Here is a 20750-nt window from a genome sequence, read left to right on the forward strand (position 1 = left end):
TGAACAGCTATTCAGAATCCCATCTACCCAAATCCCCTTAAAAATCTTATGCAAGTTCACAGTACAAAAAATAAAATAGCTCAACACCAAGAAAATTCATCACATTAACCCAGGCATGATAAAGTGGCAAGCCAATGTTTATTATTAGCAATATTCACATCAACTAAGTAAAAGACACACCTAACTTCAGGATCAATCAAATGTTCTCTTCCTACTCATCAATCTTAATAGAATGAACTTTTAAAAGTTAACCATTAGCAAGAACCAAACGTAATTACTAAGAACTGAGATACAAAGAACCAACTCGTAACCAAAAATTATCCACAGATTATATAATCTATTCTTGAACAATTTGGGATGATCATGTAACAATTTACATTCATAAAAGCATTCTTGAATTTTATCTGTTTTTAAGAAATTAATTTTTTGTATTTTCACCAGGAGAAAAATGTATGTTTTAATCAATTTAAAAGTTGATTTAATGATTTAATAGGATTTTCACCTGATCCTATTAATCCTACGAATAAACAATTAAGGGTAAATAAGCATCAAATTTTGAAACCAGAATAAGTACTCCTTAAGGGAAAAAAACTTTAACGCTTATTTCTTGCCTTTTCATCGTTGATGATTTTCTGTACTTTGCATCTGTACCAACACTTATCTTCAGAAAATAATCCACCATAAATCTACAAAGAGAAAAAGAAGGCAAAATTATTTGGCATTTTAATGAAGTAAAGCTAAGTATATCAAAATAAAAGTTAGCATTTAATAAGCACTTATTACATGTCAATAAGCACTTTACATATAACTTACTTAATTCTCACAATAACCCATGAAGCAGGTATTTTATTTTCACCACTATGTGCCCAAAGTCATAAGCTAGTCAGCAGCAAAGCCACGATTCAAACTTCTAACCTCACAGTGCATTATGTCATTCTACCTCCCTCCAACAAAAGGGAGGCAGGGGGCTAAAAAAATAAAAAACAGAAAACTAGAAAAAAAAAAAAAAAGGCACAGCATCAAAAACGTAAAATCAAACTGTTTCAATGTCTTTTGATATAAATGGTACAATTTGTTTTTAAACATAAACATTCCAAGTACATGCTACTTAACTACATTCTGAACTATCTTGGAATCCATACTTCTTACAAACCAACAAAGATTTCATACTTATTTTATATATAGGGACGTTAGTGCTACTAACAAGATAAAATTAAATTAGATAATATCTTTAATAAGTTTTCATTTATTTTAAATTTATATTACAGTTTAATTATGTTTAATAAAAGGGCAAAGAGAAAAATTTATATACTTTCAAATATTTTCTCAGCATCGGCACTCCTGACATTTGGGGACTGGGTGATTCTTTGTCTGAGGGAGAGGGGTGGCCTCTGTCCTGTGCATTGCAGGATTTTTATCAGCATACCCCCTGGCCTCTACCCACTAGATAGGCCAGTAACACCACTTCCAGCTGTGACAACCAAAAATGTCTCCAAACACTGCCAAATGTCTCCTGAGGGTGAGAGTGGATGGATACAAAATCATTTCGGGTTGATGACCACTTTAAATTGTACATTCTCAATTGGAACAATATCGTCCCCAAGAGGATGAAAAGTGGTTCTTGAGAGGCAGGGACAGGGGAATCTTAGATATTATAATGGTTTATAGCATTCCAAAGTTCAACCCTACCAGACAACATAAATGTATGTACAGTATATCTCTGATTATTAAAATATCTTGGGAGGAGAAGGCCCATTCAGGAAAACACAAGTCTAAACATGCTTCTTAGGAGGGAATAGTGGGGGGAAAAAAAGGCTGAAGAACACTGCTCTAAGTTATGAAATACAAAATTTAATTTAAAATGTATCATTCTGAGCTCAGACAAATTCACAGATTTATTTTAAAGCAAAAGTAATACACAGAGTGAAACCTAAATTCTCCCAAACAACAAAGTACAAATCAATTCAGACACACAAATGGATATCTAACTAATCAAAGGCTACAAAAGATAAGTATGTTCAATTAGTACTTCACTCTGGTTCTCTAAGCTAATATTGAACAACTGGAGGGCAAGGGAGAGTATTAATGGCATGGTACCCTCTCCCGACCATCTTACTTCATTTTTTAGTAAGCAAAACAGATTTAGTAGTAAAATAGCTGATAATCAACAGTCCTATTCCAATTTCAAACTCTGCAAAAAATTACATTATCTTTGATTAAAGCTTTGTAATGGTATACCAACATGGTTAACTAACAATTTGGTATAAGGCAAGTGACAGAAATGGTACATGATTGCAGCCCAGTTACAGGGTTGGGGATATTTGTATCCAGAAAGAGAGCTAGGACCCAACCAAGCTGAGGAATCTAAAATTCTTAGCTCTGTTAGTATGAATAATCACAACCACCACTATAACACACAAGTTTATCCCAAATAGACTTATTTGTCTTTAGAAGATAGTCAGAACTATAAATTCACTCCTATTGTGCCTGGGCCCAACCTTCTCCCACAACTCCACCAATCATAGCATAAGACTTGCCTAAATGATGGGAAGTAGAAAACCACTCAGATCACTAAGGAAAATCTACAAAATATAACCCATTTATGGATAATCAGAGGAGGGTGAGTAATAATCTATAATCAATGCCTATTATTGAAACTAGTTTGAAGTTTTGGCAATGCAAGTAACTTATTTTGCATTCAAGAGAGGAAAGGGGAATATGTCTTAATTAATTTTTAACAATATTAAACATAGAGACTACAAGAATGCCAAAAACAACCTAAAAACTTTATAAATTGCCTTACCTTATCCATCTGATGCTTATCTCCAAGCTACATTCTTTCCTTCCTCCTAAATTTCTTTTTCTTATGTATTTTTATATATGCCATTGGGATTTTATTTATTTTAAACCAAAATTAATAGAGGTACATTATTAAAAAGAAAATCAAAGCATATCAAAAAAGGTAAAGAGTAAGATTTCCTTCCCACCACTCTCCAACATGTGCCTCCATAAAGTAATTTTACATTTACACTAATTTCACATACACACTGTGATATATGTTTATGCCTTGTATTTTATTTATACATATGGGCTCATTTTATACACAATATTCTGCACCTTATTCCACAACAGAATATAGAGATCTACCTTGGTCTTACGTCTGTTTAGGCTGCTATAACAAAATACTTTAGACTGGGCATCTTATAAATAACAAACATTTATTTCTCACAGTTCTGAAGGTTGGAAAGTCCAAGATCAAGGCGCTGGCAGATTCAGTGTCTGATGAGAGCCCATTCCTTATCCGTAGCACCTTCTAGCTGCTTCATGTGTCCTCAACAAACAAACAAACTCCCTGGGGCCTCTTCTATTTTGTAAAGGCACTAATTCCATTCATGAGGGCTCTGCCTTTATGACCTAATCACCTCCCAAAGGCTCCGCCTCTTAATACCATAAACTTGGAGGTTAAGATTTCAACAAATAAATTGTGGGAAGACAAAACCCATAGCAACCTCCCTCATTTAAATAACCAGAGCCTGGAGTAAGTTAAGGCAAGCTAAGCACCCCGGGCACAAAATTTATGCAGGTACTCATTCTCAGATACCAACCCTGCACTTACACAAGTGTAAACATGAGTGCCTCCTTAAATTTTTTGCTTGCCTCACCCTAGTACCAACCCCCCAAAATGATAACTTAGAATTCCAATATAATGATCTACAACAACTTGTTAATTACAATACAGGGTTACAGTTAAGGAGGTGGGCTCTATGGGTCTGAACACCTGACCCACCATTAACGAGCTAGCGACTTTCATAAAGTTATCTGGCTGTGCCTCAATTTCCAAAAAATAAAATAAAATAATAACACCTACCTCATAGGGCTGCTGTGAGGATTAAATGAATTAGTACATGCAAAGTGTTTAGAATACTGCCTCACAAAGGAAATAAATACTATTTTTATTACTACTACTATTGCAACACATTGGAGGACATTTAGTTTTGCCTATTACAAATAATGCTGCATTGATCATTATGGAAAATAGTATGGAGGTTCCTCAAACAACTACAGATTGATCTGCCATATCATACAGCAATCCCACTGCTGGGTGTATACCAAAGGAATGGAAATCATCACATCAAAGGGATACCTGCACTCACATGTTTATCGTAGTTCTATTTATAATAGCTAAGAGTTGGAACCAACCTCAATGTCCATCAAAGGATGACTGGATAAGGAAACTGTGGTATATATGCACAATGGAATACTACTCTGCCCTAAAAAGGAATGAAATTCTGCCATTTGCAGCAATATGGATGAACTTAGAGAAAATTATGTTAAGTGAAATAAGCCAGGCACAAAAAGAGAAATACCACATGTCCTCATTCATAAGTGGAAGCTGAAAAAAATAAACAAAAAGAAAGAAAGAAAGAGAAACAATAATCACAATAATTCACTGAACTTTCAAAAGGAGAGAATGGGATTGAGGCCACCAAAGGTGGGAAAGGGAGTGGCAGAGGGGGTAGTGAAAAACTGGTAAAGGGGCACAGAGAATGACTGCATTGTGTAATAATGACATAGTAGTTGTCCTGATTCGGATGGGGGGTGTCATATGTTGCACACAGGTGTTGAAGTTCAATGCTGTACCCCACAGGTATGTGCAATCAATTATGTTCCAATTAAAAATAAACTAATTTTTAAAATAAAGTTTCAAATGCCTATATTTATGTGAGTTGTGGTGACAATAATTAGGGATTTTTTTTCCCCACTATAGGTAGATTCAACTGAAGAGTTTCCTGACATGGCAAGGAGAGTTGTTTAAACTACTGTTATTTACAACTTACCACTGCAAATCTGAATTGTCTCAATATGGTACTGTAATAAAAACAGACATAACTTTGATACCAAGTCTAATGTAACACAGGAGCTATAATCTATAACCTCCTCATCTGACATTTTTGTGTTTGAAGCAGCCTGTTTTCATTGACTTCACAGTAAATAAATGTTATACATTTGAACATATATATTTAAAAAAATAATGCTGCACTGAATAGTTTTGTACAAATATCTTTATGTACTTATCGAAATGTCTAAAGGGTAAATTCTTGGCAGAGAAACTGATGCACCTAAGATTATAGGCATCTATTATTTTGAAAAAGATGGTTAAAATTCATATAGTCACTTGATTTAAAATACAGATGCCGGGCCGGCCCGGTGGCGCACTGGAGAGTGCGCCGCTTGGGAGCGCAGCGGCGCTCCCGCCGAGGGTTCGGATCCTATGTGGAGACCGGTTCCACTCACTGGCTGAGCGCAGTGCGGGCGCAACACCGAGGGTTGCGATCCCGTTGCCGGTCAGTAAAATAGACAAAAAAGGAAAAAAAAAAATGCAGATACCAGTACAATCCAATAAATAAAAGATGGTCTTTTCAATAAATTGTGCTGACATAATTGGATATCCATATAAAATAAAAACTAAATTTGACTTCCACTTCACAACACAACCAAAAATTTACTGGAGGTAACAAAAGCCCTACATGCAAAAGATAAAAGCTTCTAGAGAAAACACAGACACACACACACGTACACACAGACGCACACACAAGAGAATATACTCGTGACCTTGGGGTAAGAAAAGATGTCTTAAATAGGAAACAGAAAGCACATACTGAAAAAGAAAAAATTTAAAAATTAGACTTCAAGTGATATCAAGAAAGTGAGTAGATAAGCCATAGACTAGGAGAAGACATCAGCAATACATATATAAAACAAAGGACTCATACCAAGAATATATATAGTGTTCTATACATTGATCAAGACAAATAACCAAATGTAAAAAATGGAGAAAAGATTTGAAAAGGCATGTCACTAAACAGAATACCCAAATGGCTAATAAGAATACTAAAATATGCTTAACCTCAGTACCCATTGGGGAAATAAATTAAAACCATGAGATAACATTACACACCAACCAGAATTTAGAAAGACTGACAACACAACAGGTTGGTGAGGATATGGAGGAACTGGAACTCTCATATATTGCTGGTAAGTATATAAATTCGTTCAACGCTTTTGCAAAACTGTTTGGCAGTATCTACTAAAATGAACCATACCTAGACTATAACCTAACCATTCTACTTCAAAGTATATGTGCAAAAGAAATGAATTAATACATCAAGACAAGACTCGTACAGTATAAGGATTTCATAGCAGTCTCATTCATAGTAGACCAAAACTACAAACAATCCAAATACCCATCAAAGAAGAACAGATAAACTGTGTTATATTTATACAATGAAATACTGCATAGTTTGAAAAAGAACAAACTACCAATACACTAATATACACAACAATATGGATGAATCTCATAAATTATGCTGAACAAAAGAAGCCAGACACATACAATTAAGTACACACTGTATGATATAACAGGCAAATGAAGCCATGGTTATAGAAGTCAGCATGATGGTTATCTCTTTTAATAACTAACAATTAAGGGGACTAATAACTAAGAATTGGGTAAGAGGCCCAAGGAATTTTCTAGGATGATGGAACCATATCTTGATCACTGGGTGGTAGTTACACGGATCCATACACATATGTAAAAGTTCATCAAGTTGTATACTTAATATCTTAAGAGATATATACTTTACCGTATGCAAGTTATATCTCAACAAAAAAAGAAAAAAAAAGAGCCAAATTGTTCTCCATAAAGGTGTCTCTTACAAATTTTTTGTGAGTCATTGTCAAAGGCAAGGATTCTAACTATTTTGCTCACCAGTGCACAATCAATGCTTTCTACAGTGCCTGGTGCATAGCAGATAGTCCATAGGTTTTCTTTGTTTTTGTTTTTTGGCTAGAATACTGTAGCTCTTAATTCTATTATTTTCTAACTTTTTATTGTGATAAGATACACATAACATAAAACTTACTGTCTTAACCATTTTTAAGTGTACATTTCAGTGGCATTAAGCACATTCATATTGTTTTGCAACCATCACCACCATCTATCTCCACAACTCTTTCTTCGTGTAAAACTGAAACTCTATACCCACTAAACAACTCTCCACCTCCTCTCTTCTCTTCCCCCTAGTCCCTGGTAACCACCATTCTACTTTCTATCTCTATGATTTTGATTACTCTAAGTATATCATATAAGTGAAGTCATTCACTATTTGTCTTTTTTGACTGACTTATTTTACTTAGCATGATGTTCTCAAGACTCATCCATTTTGTAGCTTATGTCAGAATTTCTTTCCTTTTTAAGGCTAAATAATATTCAGTCTATAAGTATTTCTGAGTATATAATTTTACTATAACTACAGTATATACAAATTATAAAAATCTGCACCTTCTTTTCAAATATACCAAAAATTCCAAAAACCATAAAATCTAAGACACAAGGAAAGCTAACAAAAGGGATGAAGTAATTATATCCAAGAATATGACTTACCTTCTTTGGATCAAGATTTCCAGAAACTGAATTAGCATGGGGACAAACTTCAGACAGTGAGGAAGCAATCTTCATAATATCCTCATTTCTACTGATATTCTAGAAAGAACAGATATAGTATAAGATTCAGTAAAATATTATTTGATAGTGTTATATAATTGAGGCTTCTACTAATCATGATACTTAAAAGATTTTGGAGCACTAAAAATTAAATCGAATTCTTATAAGCTTATTTTGCTTATATGGCAAAAATCCAAAGTTGCAGAAAACAAAAGAGTATATATGAGCACATCTTCATCCTGACCTGCCTTCACATATCTCTATTTACTCTTCTCCATGCCTACATCTCACTCTAACCCCAACCAAATTTTACTACTTGCTTCTTGAAATAATCATTTGATTCATTTGAATGCCATTAGTAGTTTTAATTTCTAATCTCTTCATCCATTTAAGGCAAATTTCCTAACTTTTTGAAATGTGTTTAAATTTCCACAGGGTCCTCAATTTCATGGTTTATATCATAGGCTGGCAAATTACAGCCACGTGTTTTGGTAAATAAAGTTTATTGGATCACAGTTACACACAATACAATGACATGGCTGGCAGAGTTGAACCGTTGTAAGAGAGACTGTAGGGCCCACAAACTGTAAAGTATTTACTATCTGATCCTTTACAGAAAAATTTTGCTGACTCCTGGCTTAGATTATACATGCAAATTCAATCAACAGTTTCACATATAAGATCAATCAAAATCAAAATCAAGAGCTGGGGCCGGCCTGTGGCTCACTCGGGAGAGTGCGGTGCTGATAACACCAAGGCCCCGGGTTCGGATCCCATATACAGATGGCCGGTTGGCTCACTGGCTGAGCGTGGTGCTGACAACACCAAGTCAAGGGTTAAGATCCCCTTACCGGTCATCTTAAAAAAAAAAAAAAAAATCAAGAGCTGCCTATACCCACTTGAAATGTGGCTAGTCTGATTTGAGATGTGCTGTAAGTCTAAAATACACACTTGGGAGAGTGATATCACCACAAAGCAGAATAGATGATTCCAGTGTGGCTTCTCCCCACAAACAGAACATTTTACAACTATTAAAACACAAAAACTGCCATTCTGTAATCACTGGAACTTGGAGAAGAGGCGGAGAGACCTGCTCAGTCTGTGAAGGTATGGAAAGCCATGACGAGCAGGAGGGGCCACCCAGATCAGACCCAGTCCCAGCTATTCTCCAGGCTAGTGCTGCATAACACATGGAGCAGCTGCCTGGAGATGGCAGCACCCTTTGCATGAAGCTACTTGCCATGACCACTAGCAAAAAAGAACACACAAAAAAAACACTTTGGGATGCACCATCCCATTTTGTAGGTCAGCACAGTTGTTCATAAGCTTCCCCAGTGCCAAAACAGGAGGGAGGGTCCACAGCCAATGAAAGAAAGGATTCACCCAGAGATTGGTAAGTCTTCACAGGGGACTTGTGCGGGGACTGCTCCACTGGAAATGTTTGCAATGCTGGGGAAGGGGTGCTATCCATCAGGGGTGCATCAGGGAGCAGTGTAGGCAGCTGATCTGCCTTCCAGTCAGCATGGGTGCCACACAGTGGAGACTAGTCAATGCAACAGAACTGCAGGGAATGCAGTTTGTGGGAAGGACTCAGTCCCAGGCCAGAATTTCTACACAGCCCAGCTGCATCTGTTGTGACCTCACAATGACCGAGAAGTAACTAAAATGCCGGCAACTAAAATCCAGTCCAAACAGAGGCCACTCTCCCAAGCCCATTCTATGAAGACAGCATCACCCTGATACCAAAACCAGACAAAGATACAACAAAAAAAGAAAACTACAGGCTAATATCTCTGATGAACACAGATGCAAAGATCCAAAACAAAATATTAGCAATCAGAAAACAGCAATACATCAAAAAATTATATACCACAATCAAATGGGATTCATCCCAGGGATACAAGGATGGTTCAACATAAGTCAATAAATGTGATACACAACAACAAAATCAAGGACATAAACCATATGATTATCTCAATAGATGCAGAAAAAGCATTCAACAAAATTCAACATCCCTTCACGATAAAGGCTCTCAGCAAATTAGATATAGATGGAAAGTATCTCAACACAATAAAAGCCAATACAACAAACCAATCACCAATTTCATCCTAAATGGAGAAAAGCTGAAAGCTTTTCCCTTAAGAACAGGAACAAGATAAGGATGTCCATTCTCACCATTCCTATCTAACATAGTATTAGAAGTACTAGCAAGAGCATTAATACAAGAGAAAGAATAAAGGACATCCAGATTGGAAAGGATGAAGTCACACTGTCCTTGTTTGCAGATGACATGATCCTATATATAGAAAAACCTAAAGACTCTACCAAAAAATTACTAGAGCTGATAGACAATTTCAGTAATGTTGCAGGATAGAAAATCAGCATGCAAAAGTCAGTAACATTTTTATATTCCAATAATGAACTAGCAGAAAAAGAAATCAAGAAAGCAAGCCCATTTACAATAGTCACCAAAAAAAATAAAAGACGTAGGAATCAATTTAACCAAGGAGGTAAAAGATCTCTACAACAAGAACTGCCAAATACTATTAAAAGAAATTATAGAGCACACCAAAGGTGGAAAGACATACCATACCATACTCTTGGATTGGAAGAATTAACATGAAAATGTCCATACTACCCAAAGCAATCTACAGATTCAATGCAATCTCCATCAAAATACCAATGACATTCTTCACAAAAATAGAAAAAACAATCCTAACATTCATTTGGAACAAAAAAAGACCACAAATAGCCAAAGCAATCCTGAGTAAAAAGAAATTAAGCCAGAGGCATAACACTTACCTGACTTCAAATTATACATCAAAGCTATAGTAAACAAAACAGCATAGTACTGGTATAAAAACAGACACTCATACCACTGGAACAGAACAGAGAACCCAGAAACCAACCCACATACTTACAGCCAACTGATCTTTGACAAAGGCAAAAAGAACACACACTGGGGAGAAGACCGCCTCTTCAACAAATGGTGCCAGGAAAATTGGAAATCCATATGCAGAGAATGAAACAAGACATATACTTCTCACCATGTACCAAAATCAACTCAAAATGGATTAAAGATTTAAACATAAGACTTAAAACCATAAAACTACTAAAAGAAAACACAGGGGAAACACTCCAGGAAATAGGATTGGGAAAAGACTTTATGAATAAGACCCCAAAAGCACAAGCAAAAAAAGAAAAAAGAAACAAATGGGATTTTATCAAACTAAAAAGCTTCTGCACAACAAAGAAAAAAATCAACAGAGCAGAAAGACAACTTATGGAATGGGAGAAAATATTTGCAAACCATACATCCAACAAGGGACTAATATCCAGAATATACAAGAAACTCAAACAACTTCACAGTACAAAAAATAAATAATCCAATTAAAAAATAGGGAAAGGAGATGGACAAACATTTTTCAAAGGAAGACATACAAATGGCCAACAGGAACATGAGAAAATGCTCAACGTCACTAATCATCAGGGAAATGCAAATCAAAATTACACTGAGATATCATCTCACCCCAGTTAGATTGGCCATTATTAAAAAGACAGAATAACAAATGCTTTCAAGGATGTGGAGAAAGGGGAACTCTTCTACACTGTTGGTGGGACTGTAAATTAGTGCAGCCATTATGGAAAACAGTATAGAGGTTTCCCAAACAACTACAGATAAAACAACCATATGGTCCAGCATTCTGACTTCTGGGTATATACCCCCAGGAATGGAAATCATCATGTCGAAGGGATACCTGCACTCCCATGTTCATCACAGTTCTATTTACAATAGCCAAGATAAAGAACTCACCTAAATGCCCATCAACAGATGACTGGATAAGGAAAAGGTGGTATATACACACTACTCAGCCATAAAAAAAGAATGAAATCCTGCCATTTGCAACAACATGGATGAGCTTGGAGAAAATTATGTTAAGTGAAACAAGCCAGGCATAGAAAGAGAAATACCACATGTCCTCACCCACAAGTGGGTGCTAAGGAAGAAAGAGGGAAAGGAAGGTAAGACTGATCAATTGACCACAATACTACATTGAACTTTCAGGAGAGAACAAATCGATGGTTACTAGAGGTGGGAAAAAGGGAGGGAGAGAGGGGGTTAGGAAGAAATTGGGTAAGATGCACAAAGAATAATTACAATTTGTAATAATGAATATGCCAATAATATTGACTTGATCTTCACATATCATACACAAATATGATAGTCAACATGGTACCCCAAAAATATGTCTAATCATTTATGCTTCAGTTAAAAAAATAAAATAAAAATTAAATTCAAAAAATAAATAAGTAAATAAAATAAAATTCAGTTCACACAAAAAGTTTTTCCCAGTCTGAGAAACAACAGTAAGGCAGCAATTTAGCTCAGAAACAGAGTTCAACTTCCAGTACCCTCAGGAACTCTCCCCCAATCCAGGAATTATCCACTGGAAGCAAATTAGCTCCAGAGCAGTGCTTTAGTGATGGTGGTTTGTATTAGCATATCACAAAACAGGAAAAATAACGCAGACCAGAGATGAAGTTCTGATATTGGGCAGTAAGGGTCTAACACCACCAAAGAGCGCCTATTAAACCTGAAAGAGTTAGCCATCTTCTCAAATCTGCAGGCATCAACATAAAGACACAAAGATCAAGAAAAACATAGAAATATGACACCAACAAAGGAAACCAACAAAGTGCTACCAATGAACCCAGTAGAACAGCAGATTTATAACGGCAAAAATATCTGACTGAGAATTCAGGATTATCCTCTTAAAGATGTTCAGGGAGTCACAAGAAAATACAGATAGAAAATTAAATGATATTTGGGAAAAAATCCAGGAGCAGAAAAAGAAACTTGACAAAGAAATAAGAACCAATTAAAAAAACACAATTAGAAATTCAAGAAATAAAGAACATGTTATCTGAATTGAAAAACTCAATACAAAGCTTCAACAGCAGACTTGATCAAACAGTAAAGAATTAGTGAGCTCAAAGACAGAACATACAAAATTATCCAATCAGAAGAGCAAAAAGAATGAGAAAAAATGAAACAGAATTGCACCAATTGTGGGACTCCTTCAAGTGAAATAACCTCTGCATAACTGGTGTATCCACAGGAGATGAAAAAGGAAGAGACTTAGAAAGCATATTTAAGGAAATAATAGATGAAAATTTCCCAAGTATGGAGAAAGATGACAGCATCCAGCTACAGGAAACTCAGAGGTCATCAATCAAATTCAACCCAAAGAACACCCCAAGGCACATCATTAATACAAACTAAAGACAAAGAAAGAATACCGAAAGCAACAAGAGAAAAGAACAACATTCAACAGAGCCCCCATACAGCTCTCAGTGGATTTCTCAGTAGAAACCCTACTGGCCAGGAGAGAGTGGGATGATACATTCAAACTGCTAAAGAAAAAAGACTGTCAACCAAGAATTCTGTACCTGGCAAAACAAACCTTCAAATACAAAAGAGAAATAAAGTCTTTCCCAGACAAACAAAAGCTAACAGAATTCATCAACACTAGACCTGCCTAGTGTTGAAGGAAGAAATGGTAAAGAGAGCTCTTCAAGCTGAAAGAAGACAACACTAAAGTATAACAAAAAAAATCTGAAGGTACCAACCTCACTAGTAAAGTAAATACACATTCTTAGAATACTCCACTGTTGTACGGGTGATGATTAAACCACTTACCTCCTTACCATTAAGACTAAAGGACAAACACAACAAGATAATAACAAATCCGGTAACCATATGAGATAGGAAATATTAAAAGTAGTAACCAGGGCCGGCCCGGTGGCGCACTCGGTAGAGTGCAGCGCTTGGGAGCACGGCGGCGCTCCCACCGAGGGTTCGGATCCCATATAGAGACCGGTCCGCTCACTGGTGGAGCGCGGTGCGGGCGCGACACCGAGGGTTGCAATCCTGTTACCAGTCACGAAAAAAGACAAAATAACAAATCCGGTAACCATATGAGATAGGAAATATTAAAAGTAGTAACCAGGGCCGGCCCGGTGGCGCACTCGGTAGAGTGCAGCGCTTGGGAGCACGGCGGCGCTCCCACCGAGGGTTCGGATCCCATATAGAGACCGGTCCGCTCACTGGTTGAGCATGGTGCGGGCACGACACCAAGGGTTGCGATCCCGTTGCTGGTCGCGGTACGGGCGTGACACCGAGGGTTGCGATCCCATTACCGGTCACGAAAAAAGACAAAAAGGAAAAAAAAAAAAAGTAGTAACCAGAAACAACAAAATGTCAAAAAGCAAGGGGGAATGATGACAAGGCATAGAATTGGCTTTGTTTTTTTCCTTTTTCTCAGTGATCAAAGCTAAGCTGTTATTAGTTTAAAATAATCTGTTATAACTATAACATGTCTTTTTGTAAGCCTTGTGGTAAACATAAACAAAAACCTATAATAGACATACTAAAAATAATGGTGAGAAACCAAAATATACTAGAGAGAAGGACTTAATCACAAGGGAAGACAGTAAGAGCAGAAAAAGGGATCTACAAAACAACCAGAAAAAAGTAACAAAATGGCAAGTCCCTGTACATATATAATTCTAAATGTAAATGGTTAAATTTTCCAATTAAAAATACAGAGTGCCCAAATGAATTATAAAATCAGAACCAACAATATACTACCTACAAGAAACTCACTTCACCTATAAGGACACACAATGATTGAAAGTGAAGAGATGCAAATGGAAATCAAAAAAGACCAGAACAGTCACTGCATAATGATAAAGGAATTGATTCTATGAGAAGATATAACAATTCTAAACATACACCCACCCAATTCTGGAGTACCCAGATATATAAAGCAAATACTACTTGGCCTAATGGGAGAAATAGACTCCAACACAATAATAGTTGGGGACATTAATACCTTTCGGCAAAGGACAGATCATCAGACTGAAAATTTAAAAATTAACCAAGAAACATCAGAGTTAACCTCCACTCTAGACCAATTAGACCAAATGAACATTTATATAACATTTCATCCAACAGCTTCAGAATATACATTTTTCTCAGCAGCTCATGGAACATTCTCGAAGACGGACCATATTTTAGGTCACAAAAGAAGTCTCAAAAAATTTTTAAAAACTGAAATCATACCAACTATGATTCTGTCCAAGCACACTGGAATGAAATCTGAAATCAGTAACAAAAGTTACACTGGAAACTGTATAAATACATGGAAATTAAACAACATGCTCCTAAACAATGAATAATTCAAAGAAGAAATCAAAAAGGAAATTTTAAAATTTCTTACAAGGAAAATGAAAACACAACATACCAGAACCTATACGATACAGCAAAAGCAGCTCTATGAGGGAAGTTTTTAGCAATAAATGCCTACAAAAAAAGGAAGAAAGACTTCACATAAACAACCCAACATTACACCTTTAAGGAATTAGAAAAACAGGAACAAATCATACCGAAAACTAGTGGAAGATAAGAAATAACAAAGATTAGAGCAGAAATAAATAAATTAGAGTTTAAAATATACAAAAGATCAATAAAACAAAGAGTTGGTTTTTTGAAAAGATAAAATCAACAAATCTTTAGCTAGACTAATGAAGAATAAAAAGAAGACTCAAAATCAAAAACAAAAAAGGAAACATTACAACTGATAGCACAGAAATACGAAGGATCATAAGAGACTATTACAAAAAACTATACACTAACAAACTGGAATACCTCGAAGAAATGGATAAATTTCTAGACACATACAACTTATCAAGATTGAATCACGAAGAATTAGAAAACAGACCAATATTGAGTAATGAGATTGAGGCAGTAGTAAAAAGTCTCATAACAAAGAACACCCCAGGACCAGAAGGCTTCATTGCCAACTAATACCAGTTTTTCTCAAACTCTTCTGAAAAATAGAAGAGAAAGGAATACTTCCAAACTCACTCCATGAGACAAGTATAACCCTCATCCCAACCAGAAAAAGACAACAGAAAAGAAAACTACAGACCAATATCCCTAATGAATATAGATGCAAAAATCCTCAACAAAATACTAGTGGATCAAATCCAACAACACATTAAAAAGATCATTCACCATGATCAAGTGTGATTCATCCCAGGGATGAAAAGACGGTTCGACATACACAATCCAATTAAACAATGGGCAAAGGACCTGAACAGACATTTCTGAAAGAAGACATACAAATGGCAAACAAGCACATGAAAAAATGCTCAAAATCACTAATCATCAGGGAAATGCAAATTATAACCACAATGAGATTATCATCTCACTCCAGTTAGAATAACTATTTTCAACAAATAACAAATGCTGGCAAAGATGCAGAGAAAAAGGAACTCTCCGACATTATCAGTAAGAATGTAAATTGTTACAACCATTGTGAAAAACAGCATGGAGATTCCTCAGAGAACTAAAAATAGATCTACCTTACCACCCAGCTATCACACTACTGGGTATATACCCAAAGGAAATGAAATAAAAAAGACACCTGTACTCCCATGTTCACTGCAACATTATTCACAATAGCCAAGAGATGAAATCCACCTAAATGCCCATCAACAGACAAATGGATTTAAAAACTGTGATATATACACAATGGAATATATTTCTACTGGACAGTGCTAGCCTAGAAAATCTTACTTAAGCTAATAAATGATGTTCTTATATAATGAGCTTAAACGTGTAATTTATCATCCAACCTGGGGGCACTAATGAGAGTGGCACAGGTGCTATTAAAACAGAGACAATGAGCACAGACTCAGAACATGTGGGTACCCTTTAGAAAATAAGTATATAAGCAAAGACACAAAATTTTCACAAGTTCTCTATGATTATCACGCTTCCACAAGTTTTCTATATATTTAAGAACTCTTCATTAATCATACTCTTCTATAACTTTTCTTCTCTTAAATTCTATTTCCCACATTACCAACTGATACCACCCCCACAAAAAGGAGTTCCCATGCTATAGGAAGTATAGAGAAATGTAATTCTCTTCCCTCCCATATCATGTATAGTTCACAAAATCAAAAATAAGTAAGTAACTGTGTGCATTACAGCGATTCATATTCTTAAATTCTGGAACATAAGTACTTTGGTGCTTTGCTTTTTAAAACTGACTAAATTTACCTGACTGGCAGCCGGCCAGAAGAAAAGTAGAAATGTTTCATTAGTGCTTCCAATTTTATAATGAGAAAAATATCATATCTCAAATTCAAATTTAAGACGTTAGAAAAAAATGACGTTTTAAAATTTATCTTTCAAGAAACAATCTTGTAAAAGACCCCTAGATGGGGCTATAACTTCACAAATACAGTACAATAGTCAGAATCTTCAGCAATTTATGCATCCTAGAATGTTGGTATTAAATTGAGTGTAATTCTGAAATCACAATCTTACTGGTTTCCTTTTTTATTTTTTTAACTTGGTGTGTTATGAGCATACTATTCATAACTCAGGTAAAGTCCCAGCTGTAGTCATTTGTCTTCTGCTAAATAATTCAATAAAAATTAGGCACTGATAATGATAATGATAAATATATTTATTCCTGGGTTTTCGTTTTTGTTCGGGAGGACTGGGGTAAAGGGAAGAGAAGAAATCAACCAGGTGGCTATTTACCTGGGCCCAAAATGTTACCGCATCTTCTACGTGACTTCCAACCACATCTTCAACTGAAACCAAATCATAATGCAAGGAAAATTAGAAACAAATCAATATCACCTAGCTCTTACACCCCAAAATAATTTTAATGTCAGTACCTTCACAGTAATGTACATTTTCATCCATTTGGACAATTCCTGAAAAACTAAAACAATTCAATACTTTAAATTAGATTACAATAATCCACCCATTAACAATGCATAAAAACTAAAACACCTAATGTACTAATTCTTAAAAGTATGTTTTGTCTGAAAAGTTAATTTAAAATTCAAACCCTATATTAAAAATGGCCTCAGATATTTTCTTCAATAATCTTTTTTTTTTTTTGAGTATACCGTAGTTTGCAATTTTATCATACATAATCTCTACCTTTAAAGTTGTCTCTTCAGCCAAACTTTTACAAATTTACACTGAAGTGGGTAATTCATGAAGTGGACATTTTGGTCGTTTACATAAATCAATATTTTGGAACAATGTGCATATTCTTTCCAAAAAAATTAATGCTCTGACAAAACAAGGGTAAGACTTCCATCAGGTAAACAAAGAGAAACACTACAAGTAATAGAACAAATGCTTCAGACTGGGAATCAATTTTATTTAAAAGGCACAGTGAATATACTTTTGAAGATACCCTGTAATTAAAGACTGCAACATAAATCAAATTTTGCCCATTACTTCAAAAATAATTCTCATTACATAATACTATACCAACTACAACACAGTTCTATGTTGTACTACTACCTTATAATTTTATCCTTAATATATTAGAATATTGCACTTTCCATTCATAAATATTGAAGAGAAATATACTTTTTTAAGAGTTTTAAAAGTTATCCAAGAATATCACTATACCAAAGTTCTAAATGCTCTCTCAACTTATGAAAAGGGAAAAGTTATTAACTTATTCATCAGAAAGAAAAAAAAGTTCATAAAATTTTAAAATTTAATTCTTCTGATTTTTCTTTACAGCTTAATTTTTTTTTTTTTTCAAATACGCTAAGGGGCATTAAAATGCCTTCAAAACAAGAATTCTTTAACATTGGTCAAAAAGTAGTTTTTAAATGGAATTCACCAAAAAGTTGTAAACTCAAGTTGGAATGTGTTTAGGCAGATTATGTATTTCCTTGGAAGACATTAAGTCTTAAACTTGGTAAAAATGAAATTGTTTACTTTGGAAATCCCACCACTTACTCTAAGAATCTTTCTAGAACAGTTTTAAAATCTTATTTTAAAATGATTTTCCCCCTCTGATTACGAAGAAACTGATGCTGTACCCACTTCCTGCAAACGCAGATTACCAAATGGTGCGCCCAAATCTCCACTTCAAGACCATTATTTGGAAGAAGTGGGTACAGGGAGCTCTTTGACACTTTATCAGGGATTCTGAAGTTCAAATGACACAGAACTTGCAGGAAGGGAAGGAGATAATTCCACCCCCGCACACGCCTGCTTATCCTGAGAAATCTAGGGCCCAAGTTATTTGCAAGCTGATTTCGCCTTGGGTGCCACACTCAAAAATTGGGGTGCCTGTCACCCCTTAGAGGTGGCGGGCTCATCTGTGGCGACGGATGGCCAAGAAATGGACCTCGTCAGGGGCCTGGAGACCTAAGACGCAACAATCGACGAAAATGTGAGCTTGAAGCTACCACCATAGCCCTTATCACAAGGACTACTACTGACCTCACACCTTTCTCCATGTACGCTGTAGGAACGTGATCCCAGCCCCACCTGCCGTGCCTCAGCCCTCCACCAGCCACCACCTCTAGACCTCGACCCCCCAAAGGCTTACTGCGTCTGCTTCCGTCGCTCAGGCTCCATATTGCGCTTGCGCACTGTGTGCTACGACATCGGCGTTTGGCGGGAGCCGTAGCAGAGTCACGTGGCCGCCGAGGCTCGGGTTTAGGGAGAGGCTCGCGGGACGGGGCCTGCGCTCTCGCTCCTTCCTCCTGCGGGCTGAGAGCAGCGCACTGAGGTTGCACACTGGGGATTTCTAGGCGCGGACTCCGCAGGCGCTGGCCAATGGCTGCTTCTTTTTACGAGGTTTCAATCAATGACGTCAGATGGTCACGTGAGATTTTGTGGTCTTTACTACGTTGTGCACAGGAATTTAAGTTTTAGAACACCTGGATTAGAAGAGTCCCAACATTCTTTTTATGCAGCGAAAAAGAGAAAATGACTTTGGCAAATGAAAATGTGCTTTTCAGGTTAGTAGCTTCACAAGCATTACTCAACCCAACCTTAGCATATGTCTCTCTAACATTGCAGCTTTTTCTCCCGACTTGAGGGGGGCGATTAATGTAGCTTGGCTATCCAGTCATAGGCAGATATTATACTTTGTGACAAACACAGTTGAAAAATATCTCCAATCGGGCCGGCCGGTGGCGCAATGGAGAGTGCGCCGCTTGGGAGCGTGGCGGCGCTCCCGCCGAGGGTTCAGATCCCATGTGGAGACCGGTTCCCGCTCACTGGCTGAGCGTGGTGCGGGCGCAACACCGAGGGTTGCGATCCCATTGCCCGTCCCCAGTATGGGCGCAACACCGAGGGTTGCGTTCCCATTACCAGTCAGTAAAAAAGACAAAAAGGAAAAATATCTCCAATTAATCGTTAATAGCTTGATTGAGATATAATTAACATACAATAAACTGCAGATATCAAAAGCGTGCAATTTAAGGGCAAACACTCTTTCGTTTGATTCCAAAATCACCCCCACAATCAAGAAAAACTTTTTCCTCACCCTGAAAAGTTTCCTCATGTCCATTTAAAATAACTGGCTCCAAGGATGCAGAGAAAAAGGAACTCTCATACACTGTTGGTGGGACTGCAAAATGGTGCAGCCTTTATGGAAAATGGTATGGAGGTTCCTCAAACAATTACATGTAGATCTACCATATGACCCAGCTATCCCACTGCTGGGACTATACCCAGAGGAATGGAAATCATCATGCTGAAGGGATACCTGTACTCCCATGTTTATTGCAGCTCTATTTACAACAACTAAGAGTTAGAACCAGCTCAAATGTCCATCATCAGATGAGTGGATAAGGAAACTGGTATATCTACACAATGGAATTCTACTCAGCTAAAAAAAAGAATGAAATACTACCATTCACAACAACATGGATGGACTTAGAGAAAACTATATCAAGTGAAACAAGTCAGGCACAGAAAGAGAAATATCACATGTTCTCACTTATTTGTGGGAGCTAAAAATAAATAAATAAACACACAAAGGGGGGGGAAGAAGACACACCAATCACAATTCCTTGAATTTGTTAAGGCAAGTGAACAGATATGATGGGGAGAAGGGAAGAGAGGGAGGGAGGGAAGAAGAACGGGTAAAGGGTCATGAAAATCCACTACGATGTATATTGAGAAGTTAAAATACAAATAAAATAAAATACCTGGCTCCCTCCACCTACCTTTCTGCTTTCTGTCACCTTACATTAGTTTGCATTTTCTAGAATTTGATACTAATAGAAGCATACAGTATGAACAGTTTATCTGGCTGCTTCCTATGTATCAATAGTTTGTTGTTTTTTATTGTTGATACTATTCCATTTCATAAATATCGCACAGTTTATC

At 36.5% G+C, this 20750-nt stretch overlaps 1 protein-coding gene across 4 annotated transcripts in view; it reads right to left on the reverse strand.

Moving 5' to 3' along the window:
• STK31 (serine/threonine kinase 31) overlaps positions 1-19007 on the reverse strand; it is a 100651-nt gene extending 81644 nt beyond the window's left edge. For 2 of the 4 annotated variants that reach the window (XM_008580464.1, XM_008580461.1), the window contains exons 1-5: positions 18958-19007; positions 17267-17313; positions 17127-17179; positions 7445-7543; positions 612-686 (exon numbers count right to left, since the gene is read on the reverse strand). In XM_008580464.1, the coding sequence (XP_008578686.1) occupies positions 612-686; positions 7445-7543; positions 17127-17179; positions 17267-17313; positions 18958-18986 (303 nt within the window). In that variant the 5' untranslated portion in view covers positions 18987-19007. Of the gene's footprint in view, positions 1-611; positions 687-7444; positions 7544-17126; positions 17180-17266; positions 17314-18848; positions 18919-18957 lie in introns of those variants that run through there. The other 2 variants (XM_008580462.1, XM_008580465.1) reach the window with 2 other exon arrangements.
• Positions 19008-20750: the final 1743 nt, after the last annotated feature.

The sequence above is a fragment of the Galeopterus variegatus genome, unplaced genomic scaffold (genome assembly GCF_000696425.1).
Source record: "Galeopterus variegatus unplaced genomic scaffold, G_variegatus-3.0.2 Scaffold2105, whole genome shotgun sequence".
Taxonomy (NCBI): domain Eukaryota; kingdom Metazoa; phylum Chordata; class Mammalia; order Dermoptera; family Cynocephalidae; genus Galeopterus; species Galeopterus variegatus.